At 40.5% G+C, this 11502-nt stretch overlaps 1 protein-coding gene across 1 annotated transcript; it reads left to right on the forward strand.

Moving 5' to 3' along the window:
• Positions 1-198: 198 nt before the first annotated feature.
• On the forward strand, positions 199-11502 carry ppil4 (peptidylprolyl isomerase (cyclophilin)-like 4). Its single transcript, XM_084082491.1, has 13 exons — positions 199-275; positions 1116-1183; positions 1486-1550; positions 2362-2479; positions 3269-3411; positions 3603-3699; positions 4053-4169; positions 4722-4846; positions 5389-5455; positions 6094-6205; positions 6995-7085; positions 8625-8757; positions 10260-11502. Exons 1-13 carry the CDS (start codon positions 206-208, stop codon positions 10473-10475), a joined length of 1422 nt encoding a protein of 473 aa, XP_083938617.1. The 5' UTR covers positions 199-205; the 3' UTR covers positions 10476-11502.

Raw genomic sequence — 11502 nt, forward strand, 5'->3', positions numbered from 1 at the left:
TTTGGGCTTGTCTCTAAAGCGTATAGTTACTTATTTATCCAAATATTCCACCCCCCCCGTCCCCAAAATGTTTCGAAAATAGCCGACGTATACAGTATGCTAAGTTTAAAGTGCCTAGTCGCTTCTTTTGGGCTTGGTTTCCTAGACTTTGGTTGCTTATTTCTCTCACAAATTCTGGCAACGCTGTTGTCTGTTGTTGGTTATCATGGCGGTGCTGCTTGAAACGACGCTGGGCGACATTGTCATTGATTTGTTTACTGAAGAAAGGCCTAAAAGTAAGAAAGCATTACTTCATTATAACTCTGTTGTTGTCAAAATACAACCAGCTGCATGTTATAATTGATCAATTATAAATGAAGTTGAAGGGTACAAACATCCACTAAGCACTAGCTTATGACAGGCTAGCTAACGTTAACTCAGCTAGCTGGTTAGGTGGGCACCAAGGAAGAGTGGGCACACAAGGCACCCAGGAAGAGTGGGCACCTAGGAAGAGTGGGCACCCAGGAAGAGTGGGCACCAAGGAAGAGTGGGCACCCAGGAAGAGTGGGCAACTAGGAAGAGTGGGCACCTAGGAAGAGTGGGCAACTAGAAAGAGTGGGCACCAAGGAAGAGTGGGCAACTAGGAAGAGTGGGCAACTAGAAAGAGTGGGCACCCAAGGATAGAGTGGGCACCCAGGAAGAGTGGGCACTTACAAGGAGTGGGCACCTCGGTGTTAAATTGCCTATTTTTTCCAAAATGATAAAAAATAAAATATTTGGAGAATGTTCTTAAGTAAAGTGAAGTATACAAGTATACATGTTTAAACATTAGACAATTAAGGTCTAATATTTCTACATACAATTGGTACAAAACCTGTATATCCAGTCATTTTGGGGCATAAACAAGAAGTTGAAGGATACATTTAAGTCTGATAATGATGTACCGTGCACTTTGCTACTTTACATTACTTAATTTTTTAACATTTTGGACAAAATAGCCAATTTTACATCGAGGTGCCCAGATGTCTCTAGTGCCCACCTATCCTGTATCCATTTTTGTTTTGACCACAATACGACCGATGAAGTCTTAACGTGACTTCTATTATTACATTTATGTCTTGCTTATTTTTTTGCAGCTTCCTTGAACTTTCTGAAGTTATGCAAAATAAAATTCTACAACTACTGCCTCATCCACAATGTTCAGGTAAAGATGCTTATTGTGGAGTCATGATATTACGGACTAATCCAACCACCACTGCTAGAACCATTGTCATTTGTGTAACGTTAAATCTGCAACTGAATTAATCACTTTATCCACTGTAGGTTGGCCCGTAGGGGGGTCTATTATAATAAATCTGTAAATCTGTGGAACTCTCAGCACAATTAGTCCATATTGGTCTTATAAGTCGGGAACCTTGTTACGTTTTTATTCAAGTGTTTTTAGCTAGTCACTGTTAAGTCATTGGTGTGATAACCTAATGAGAAGTATTTCTCTCGTCCCTCCAGAGAGACTTCATAGTACAGACTGGAGACCCGACCGGGACAGGCCGTGGTGGGGAGTCCATCTATGGGTAAGTCGTTTTTAGTTGTCACTGCCATGCCATTACCTGTCTAATAGTTATGAGTGATATGTATATGATATGATATATATGGGACATTCTGAGATTAGTTCAATATTTAAATTGAACAAGAATTGCCTGTCAGTAGTAGTGACCATTTTATACATACTGTATTGTGAGATTGGTGGTGAATCTGATCAGTGTTGGGGCGCTACTGTAATCAGATTACGTTTTTGGGTAACAGAGTAACTTAACGAGTTGGTTTTGCAATTAGAGTACTCGGTTACTTAGTAACTTTTTTCCACAAAAATGGCGTTACTTTGTTACATTTAAGACCTGTATTTCCCTGTTCTTCCTGTTGCCACAAAGGAAAAGGAAAATCCATCCGACGCATTTGCACTGTTTCCTGATAAATGAACAAGCTCGTCTCTGTCAACGGAGACTTGCACAGATGTTACACAAAAATAACCTAACAAGTTACTTTTCTCTGATGGTAATCCTGTAACATAACGGAATACCTTTTTCAAAGATTTGTTTTGGGGCTTTTATGCCCTTAATGATAGGACAGTAGATTGACAGGAAATGGGGAGCGAGATGGTGAGTGACACCTAGCAAAGGTCGTCGGGACCGGGACTCGAAACCCACGATGCGCTGGCAGGCTGGGATTGCAGCCTATGGTGCCTGGACCGCCACGCCACGCCCCAGGCCAACGGAATACTTTTTAATGGCAGTAATCCTGTAACGTAACAAGTTACTTTTAAAAATAACGTTACCCAACACTGGTGGTGATTTATGTTTGTTTTTTTCTCTTTGCTTTCATTAGCAAACTATATGGGGACCAGGCCCGCTTTTTTGACTCAGAAAAGGTGCCACGTATCAAACACAAGAAGAAGGGGATGGTGTCCATGGTGAACAATGGGAGTGATCAACATGGTTCTCAGGTAATCTAAATAAACATTTTCACCAGTGTGCCTTCATCGAAAGTAAGGGAAACAATGCTGGCTGGAACTACTGTGCATAAGTCCTTTATTTATTTGAGAAGCCTCCTCTATTTATGTGCACTCATTATTTATTGGAAAGAATGCTCTGATGTAAATTGTGATTTCAGGTAAGCATAGAGTCATTATAAGATAAACCTTAAATGATCCCCAGAGGTAGTATATTCAGGCGTCACAGCAGCAACCATGTTAACCACATAAACCCTATACTGTATATTTGGTTGACCAGGGTCCCCCAGGGAACTATTCTGGGGACACCAATCTGCAAGCTCACATCGTGTTGCATTCTGAGCTTATAAGTTGCAGATAAGCCTAACCCTTGCGAATGAATAGGGACACTAGTTTACACATGGTTAATCCATTTAAAACCGGGAAAGTATCTGTGTCATTTTAGATTTTAGCTACAGTATATATATAGCAACATACGTTTTTCAGAAAACTCTTAGGATTTAGAACAGTGGTTTAGGACAGTGATTCTCAAAAATGGCAGATATACAAGCTCCGCGCTGCGAGCTTGTAGATCTGCTATTTTTAAACATTTTAATAATTTTGAATTTCTTTTCTGGGGGCCCCTGGCACAAAATATTTTCAGATGGGGCGTCCGCAGCCAAATATATATAATTTTGGGGATCCTTGGCATGAAAAAAGTTTGAGAACTACTGATTTAGAAGGCATTTGTAGAATCGTCCTCGGGTCTTAATGGGTTAAATGTGGCATTTATTGTCTCTGTAGTTCCTCATCACCACCGGAGAGAACCTGGATTACCTGGACACGGTCCACACTGTGTTTGGGGAGGTATCAGAAGGCATGGACATCTTGGCCAAGATCAACGAGACCTTTGTTGACAAGGACTTCATGCCCTTTCAGGATATCAGGTGGAGTAGAATCAACATTGCAAATCCCTTCCTTAGATGCTCGTGATATTCAAATGCTTTGTGTTAAGTAAAATAAAATAAAATAGTACTTTTTCCACCACTGATGAGCAGGGGCTAAAGTGTTGAACCTTTGAGTGAATGTCATGTCAGTCCGTGAACTAAATTCAATCATAGCTGTAATGTCATTGCAGAATAAACCACACTGTGATCCTGGATGATCCATTCGATGACCCTCCTGACCTGCCAGTGCCTGATCGCTCCCCAGAGCCCACCAAACAGCAGCTAGATGTGGGTATCCTTTTATTTAAAGGAACATTTAGTCCTTTTTTCCAACATGATCTTCATTTAATTGGTCCTCACTAATGCTCAATGACAAGAATAAGAAGCTTCTGCATCAAACAGTTAGAATCGCAGGGTGTAATCTACACTGGCAAAGTCTATTCCTACCTGAAGCTCAAGTTGCTTTTTATGATAATTATTATTATAAAAACGGGACATTTCTTGTGTTATTTCTATTGATTTTATAAATCAACTTGAAAACAAATGACACAAATATAAAACGTGCCCTATAAACCTCCCTCTTTTATGCAGAGTAAATATGGATTAGTTAAAGGTTTAAAATGTGAATTTTGGGTGTGTAGAGTGGCCGTATCGGAGCAGATGAAGCCATAGACGACGCGGAGGGGAAAGGGGCTGCGGAACTGGATGAGATCCTGAAGGAGAAAGAGGCCAAGACCCAGGCCATTCTGCTGGAGATGGTGAGAGCTACATTGATGGAATACATCCACAGGAACCGCATGATCCTTCTTTCTGGTTAAAAGTCCAGTTCATATTTGCGATACCAATATTTTATTTTGTTATCTCACTGCTGCAAATGTCTTCTAAATATTCTAAAGTTTTCTGAAAAAAACGTATGTTGCTATATCGGTGGTGCTCAAACTATTTAATCTCAAGGACCCCCGAAATGATATGTATTTGGCCGCGGACCCCCATCTCAAAATATTTTGTCCAGGGAGGGACCCCCAGACACAAAGATTTGAGTTACAAATGTTCGCTTTAAAAATATATATTCAAAGATTTGTTTTTTATGTTTTACGATAATAAAAAAAAGCAAATCTACAAGCTTGTAGAGCGGCACTCTGTGCCGCGCTGTGAACTTGTATATCTGCTATTTTTGAATAGCCAAAGAAATCTAAAATGGCACAGATGCTTTACCCGGTCTTAATGGGTTAAAACATGTTTTTTAAATGTATTTGAATAAATGTGTTGGTCTCACACATTGACATATTTTGATTTCTTCATTCCTACAGGTGGGTGACCTCCCTGATGCAGATGTCAAGCCTCCAGAGAACGTGCTGTTTGTGTGTAAACTGAACCCGGTTACAACAGACGAGGACCTGGAAATCATCTTCTCACGCTTTGGACCCATCAAATGGCAAGGCTCACCTCCTATTCGCTGATTAGCATAAATAAACACTACAATACATATAAAGTTAAAGTTTACATCTTATGAATTTAGCAGACGCCCTTATGCACAGTGGCTCTGCAAACATAGAAATGATTAAAGCTGCAATCTATAAGATCTTTGTCCTACCAGGGAACAGAACCCGGGTCTCCTGCGTGAGCGCAAACATTTCTACTGCTGAGCTAAGACAAAAAGCCTGTTTGGGCTGGGGCGATATTATTCTCTTGAGCTTCATCATGAAATACCTCTGGTCAACCAGTAGTGGTCCTACCCAACCACAGTCTCAATATTGGAGCAGAGAGACCACCTCCAACCACCGTAGTTGTGTTAGTTATATTGTATTAACATACTCAATGCAGACTGGTTCAAATAATGTTTTAATTGACTAAAAAAGGTTATGGATTGCAACTTTAAATGACTGACATTTTAAGTAATCAGTCAGCAATACTTATGTAATTTTGTATATACAGTCATTTGAACATAATTGATGGGTTTGGCTGGTTTCTGTGCAGTTGTGAGATTATCAGAGACTGGAAATCTGGGGAGTCTCTCTGCTATGCTTTCATAGAGTTTGAAAAGGTGAGCCTCCTCATTCATGTTTTCATCTGTAACAAATCATGAGGATGAACGTATGAATCCTCTCTGTTCTCACATTCCTCTTTCTATACTGTCCTGTCACAGTTGAGCTTGAAATGCAAGGAAAATCTTTATCTTATTTGAGTTCAGTAGAAACAATGCACTGTCTTGATGGTTGTACATGTACAGCATACTGTATGTCCCATGTATCTTGTCTTCTATGCCATGCTAGTCTTGTTATGTGTTAATTGCCTGCTTAGTGTGTGCCTTGCTGTGCTAACCACTTGCCTGCTCTATTGTCATTTTGTACACTTTGCCTTTATTAGTTTTAATTGTTTACTTAGTTTGCATGCATTTATGTTTTAATGGCTATTTTAATAGCTGGCCCAGGGGTCAGCATTTGAAAATGAACCCTCTCTAACTAACACTGCCACAATTAATTTCATGTGCACTGTCCCTGTAAAAAAAAAAGAGAGTAGAAGTTTTGCCTGAACAGCTATAGTAAGGTTTTATCAATGGAAGGCCTGAGCTTGTCACTTTTAAAGTACACAGCTTCCAGTGAGACCAGAGACATTATTATGTCTGCTGTTGTCTGTGTTTTTGTTTTCTCCCGCGGTGATGTACATTTTCCCTCTCCACAGGAGGATGACTGTGAAAAGGCCTACTTCAAAATGGACAATGTGCTTATAGACGATCGTCGCATACACGTGGACTTCAGCCAGTCTGTCGCAAAGATCAAATGGAAAGGAAAAGGTTGGTTGCTGTCGGCCAGCTTGCACTTCATGTTTTAAATATCGTTGCTGTCGGGAATAAACCTTGTTTGTCCAAAACTGTAACTTTTCATGAAAATGGAAAAAAGAACCTGTGTTCCAATGGATCCAGTATAATTATTTAGTCTCAAGCTCTTGTTGATACTTTTCATTGGTTAAATATTTATAAAACCCGCAACCCGGGGGGGGGGACCAATTCTTTTTGCCTCCATTTGATAGTCACAGTGGAGAGAAACAAGAAAAGTGGAAAGAGTATGGAAATGACATGCAGCAAATGGTCTGACTGGCTGGGAATGGCTGTCATGCATTTAGAGCCCATGTACAGTAGCCCATGTACTGTAGAATGTGCTTCTAGAGTTGAACCGATACCAGCAAAAACAAAAGCTGCCGATACTGCCTAAAATGCTGGTATCGGTATGGCAGTCTATTCCATTCCGATACCACGTCATTTCCTTTACAGTAATATTTTTAATGTTTCATTTGATGTTGCCAGTTTTATACTCTTACTGTACTATTAACATTATTAGTTTACTAACATGTAGCTGCATAATTATTCATGGAATTTTGGATCCGTGGTTCTCAAGCTATGTAATTCCAAGGACCACCATAACTCAGAGAGTGTACAACATTTTTAAAGGATAAAAATGTTATTGCCTCCAACCTGAATCAAGCATTAGTTACCTTAAGTTACTGTAATGTTATATTTTGTGTCCGTTCAACAATGACACGCTGCCATAGCAATGAACTTATCATAGCCCTCTTGTTTTCTTAGGTGGAAAATATAGCAAAGATGACTTCAAAGCCTACGAAAATGACAACCGTTCCAAGTTGGCTCTCAAGGATAAGGTCAAACCCAAACAAGAGTATCCTTATGGTTTCACGTTGGGAACCTCATTTTAGCAAAGATACGCCTGTAAGTTACCAAGATATGCCATTCCACGCCTTGCCACTTGGTATAAAATGCTGCCCAAATAATCCAATTCAAAACACTGGTGATAGCCTACAAGGTGGCTATTGTACAAAGCCATCTACCAATCTAGAATTGGGTTGGACTTTGAGAGAGGAATACAGAGCTGTGATTCATTATGATAGACACTAGAGGGCAGTGCTGCACATGCTGACTGAACCAAACATGGCTGTCATGCATTTACAAACAAATTCAATCAATCTCTTTTTCTTGTAACATTATAGGCGAGTAATATAAAATAACAGAAACTTGATTGAGCACTGCCTTGTTTGTTAGATGGACGTGACATCCTGGCGGGTCATGGTAGTCCCTAGTCCCCAACAACCAAGCTTGCAGCTTGTAGATGATCTTGCAGATTGTTTAGTTTTGCTATTTGTTGTACGACAAAGTAAAGAGCTTAAGTGGTTAATGAAGTGCATTTCTACAGCAAGACACAGATGCTGCTAAGTGCTAAGCGAATTTCCCTTTTGGGATGATAATGACCAACTTGTCTTTCATTGAGAGTAGGCCCGTTTTAACGTACATCCTAAAATTATAAAATCTGCGCTAGTGTATGCAACAGAGATTACTCTGCAATGTTAAATTATCTAAATTAGGCACATTCAGTTAGAGGTTATCATCATTGTAATAGGGCGTTGTGCAATTAGACCAACATCTTCCGGCTGCGTTAGTGTGAGCAGGAACAGCCTCCTTTAACTGGTTGGAGATAATACTCCTTCCTTTTATACAAATCTTTTGCAATGACTGCTAAGTCATTGCGAAAGGTCATGCTAGGAATGTTGATCTGCGTTGCTTTGTTCATGTATCAGAATCAACTTTATTGTCACATCACAGGTTTATGGGTGACATTTGTTTTTGTGCAAGCTAAGCTCCATTGTTTTTGTTAGAAAGAGAAAAAGAAAAGAAGGTGGGAAGGGAGGAGGGAAAAAAATGTTTTAACACTAGAGAAAAACATGTCTCCTTTGCAACAAGTTGCAAAGGAGTATCCGCGCATTGTACATGAGATTAAGGTGCAGGTTCAACCACAAAGGGCAGGAACATTCACAGGTACAATCCGCACGGTAGATCCACAAGAAAAAGTGAAGTCCAGGGCCAGCCTGTTGACAAGCGGTGGTCAGGAGTTCAGTCTGAAATTATCACACTAATGTTGTGGCCTGTTTGACAAAATGTTTCTCTGACCTTCTGGATTTCACTTTGGATAAAATAAATTGTGATGTCTGGCTGCCTGCATTTGGGTTGGAACATGCTGCTTTAGTAGACGTCTCGTGGAACCTATCCTTCCTCTTTTGTCCCATAAACAAAACTCACCATGTCATGACACGTGCACAGTCTTGATTGATTCATTCGTAACTCGTGAGTGTACAAATGGTTTGTACACGCTTCAGAGTGAAATTAACCTTTTACTTCCTGGAGCTTTCCTTAAGATTCCCGCCAGCTCCAAGTATGACCTGGTTTTAGACGAGGAGGAGGAAGCAACCAGCCATCGCCAAGCTGAGAAGAAACACAAAGATAAGAAGCACCATCACCACTCGGATGATGAGGAAAGCAGGAAGCCCAAAAAATCCAAGGTACGCGGTAAAATCCTGAGAATTCATTTAACCACATGAACCCTAGTGCCCCCATTCTGGGGCAAACATTTGGCAAAAATAACAGATCTACAAGTTCACAATGCCTCGTGATAATGCGTTGTGAGCTTGTCGATCAGCTATTTTCAGTATAGAGCCCTGGGGGACCCTGGTCAACTAAGTATGGATAATTTAAATTAATTTAGGATTTAACATTCTGTGTAGCCTCTTTTTTATTATTCACAGTGCAAACATGACAGCTTCAGTGTTGAATATTCAGTTCCCAATGCACTCTTTTCCCCCCTTTTTTCCCTTTTGAGCTGCCCAACAGACAAACAAAAAGCGTCCAAAGCAGTGGGCTGAGGTTGAGGACGAGGCCACAATTAGCATAGACTAAGAGCCAAATATCATCATAAAAAGGATGAGGATGTAGCCTCCTAATACATTCCTCCAGACCAGACAATTTTCTTGCTGTTACCTTGTCGCACATTCATGCCACATTCATGTAAATGACCACTTCAAGGAAGTGGCCATAATCATACAGGAACTTTCAAAGCACTTTGGCTGGATGGGTCATCTAACTCTTAATTGATTTATAATTTGTCATATAACGGAGTATGAATTGGCTATATCCTGTATAAGTGTCCTTGAGCAAGGCACTATCTGGAACGCTACTAGCGCCTAGCCTCGCGTAGCCAGACAATATCACAAGGCGCAATTTATTTTTTGCAATGGCAGATTCGTCTGGAACCAGGCTAACTAGCTCCATCATTCTGAGTTGCTCTGCATAAGAGCAGTAGCTAAATGTAAAAACTGAAAGAACATAAATTGCACTTGGCAAAGTGACCGTGACTGTTATTATTGTTAGACAAGCTGCCAGTTTCACAATGCCAGTTTTACAACTGCATTAAACCAGAATTGCATGAGTAAGCATGAGTCGTGCCAGCCAGCCAGCCAGCCAGCCCGTCCGGGAATAGCATTATCTTCTACATTATGTCAACATCATGAGGGCCGGGTATTTCTAAAGCAATTATTATTTACAAAGTCATAGAACTTGTTCAGGCTGCGTTCCCCCTCGTTGTCTTCATCATCGCTGCCATCGTCTTGTGTCTCATTTGTAGAGCCCGACCGATGCCACATTTTTGGGTCCAATCCTGATTGTGGAGAGTGGACCTAGACCACATATTACCCTTGTTTTTCACTGATCATTTTGTAAAACAAATAAAATATGCGTTGTGATAATTAAAAACGAATCCAAAAATTGGCAGCATAATTGCCGATACTAAAAAAAACTCAAATAATATATTTTTTGTAATACTTTATACTTCTCCACTACAATTATTTGACCGCTTTAGTTATACGTTACTTTGCAGATTTAGATTATTACTACTACTGTGCCAAAACCTTTTGTATTATATTGAATTGAGGCCTTTTCATTTTAACAGAGTATTCTTATAGTACTTCTTCCACCACTGCTCATTTGTCTCCTCTCTCGCTCCGAACAGGAGAGCGAGGAGAGCAAGCGAGAGAGAAAGGCAGAGAAACGCCAGCGCTCCCGTTCGCGGTCTCGTTCCAGAGACCGGGACGGACACCACAAGCACGGCAAGTCTCGGGACAAGCACCGACAGGAGGGACGCGACAAGGGCCACAGCCGCAAGGACCGGAGCCGCAGCAGATCACCCAAGAAGTCTAAAGACAAAGAGAGGAGTAGACACCGTTGAGTTAAGCAGAGCAGTGGTTCTCAAACATTTTTCATGTCAAGGACCCCCCCCCCCCAAACCGATATATATTTGGCCGCGGACCCCATTCATAAAAAATCCTGTACCTGGGACCCCCATAAGAGAACATTTGTCAGGATTTATCAAAATGTTTCAAAAATAGACAATCTACAAGCACTTAGATTGACTATTTTCGAATAGCCGGAAAAAAGGGTCTTGAAAATTTAAATAAGTGTTTAAACTGTTCATTTTGCTGGGGACCCCCTCAAGGACCCCACTTTGAAAACCAGCGGAGTTGAGAGCAGGAGGGTGGAAGAGTGTGTGTGTGTGTGTGTGTGTGTGACAATTACTTCCAAGAGGAGTGAATGTGTGTTGTGAGTGTTTCATTCTTTACTGTCCTGGCTTCCAGCTACCTCTGTGAGAGATCATATGAAAAGCCCACTTCCACTCATACTATATGTATGTTCCCCCAAAGTACACATGCATGTCATGTCTGTCATTTAATCACTACACTGAACTGTGAGGCCTTTTCATCACGAATCACATTATGCGGTAACTCATCATGCTGAATTACTGGACTTCTTAGATCACACCTCAATATTAATGGGATTCCAATTATTTTTTTCATTTCTCTTCCCACCAGTACCTTATCATAGTGTGGTTGAAATACATTAAAGGTGGCTGTTTAATTGTATTGATGTTACGCATCAAAACCTTTTCCCTGTAATGTACATAAAGCTATGGCAAATAAAACGGGAAGAAATACAGTGTCAGCCATAAGTTCCAAATGTCAAGACAAACCATAGTTACTGTAAGTAATGACACCATCATGTATCCATTTTCATTATAATGAAATATATACAACATTTGTTTTTAATTCCTTGATCAAATGTGTTTTGCAACCCACCTGTCCCCTCCCACCCGCTCAGGAGTTCAGTAAGTCATGTCTTTTGTATCTGACCTTTTGACTGTAGGTTTACAACTCTTTTTGTAAATTGTACTCTGAATAAACGTGGCCATGGAAAAAGTT

The sequence above is a fragment of the Gymnoscopelus microlampas genome (assembly GCF_963454915.1).
Source record: "Gymnoscopelus microlampas genome assembly, chromosome: 16".
In the NCBI taxonomy this organism is placed as follows: Eukaryota; Metazoa; Chordata; class Actinopteri; order Myctophiformes; family Myctophidae; genus Gymnoscopelus; species Gymnoscopelus microlampas.

Bases quoted from the DNA above. Each gene is read 5' to 3' on its own strand.
- ppil4 (XM_084082491.1), top strand. From the start codon at position 206: ATGGCGGTGCTGCTTGAAACGACGCTGGGCGACATTGTCATTGATTTG. The intron at 3,700-4,052 runs GTGGGTATCCTT...TTGGGTGTGTAG, and splicing joins CCACCAAACAGCAGCTAGAT to AGTGGCCGTATCGGAGCAGA. The intron at 6,206-6,994 runs GTTGGTTGCTGT...TTGTTTTCTTAG, and splicing joins GATCAAATGGAAAGGAAAAG to GTGGAAAATATAGCAAAGAT.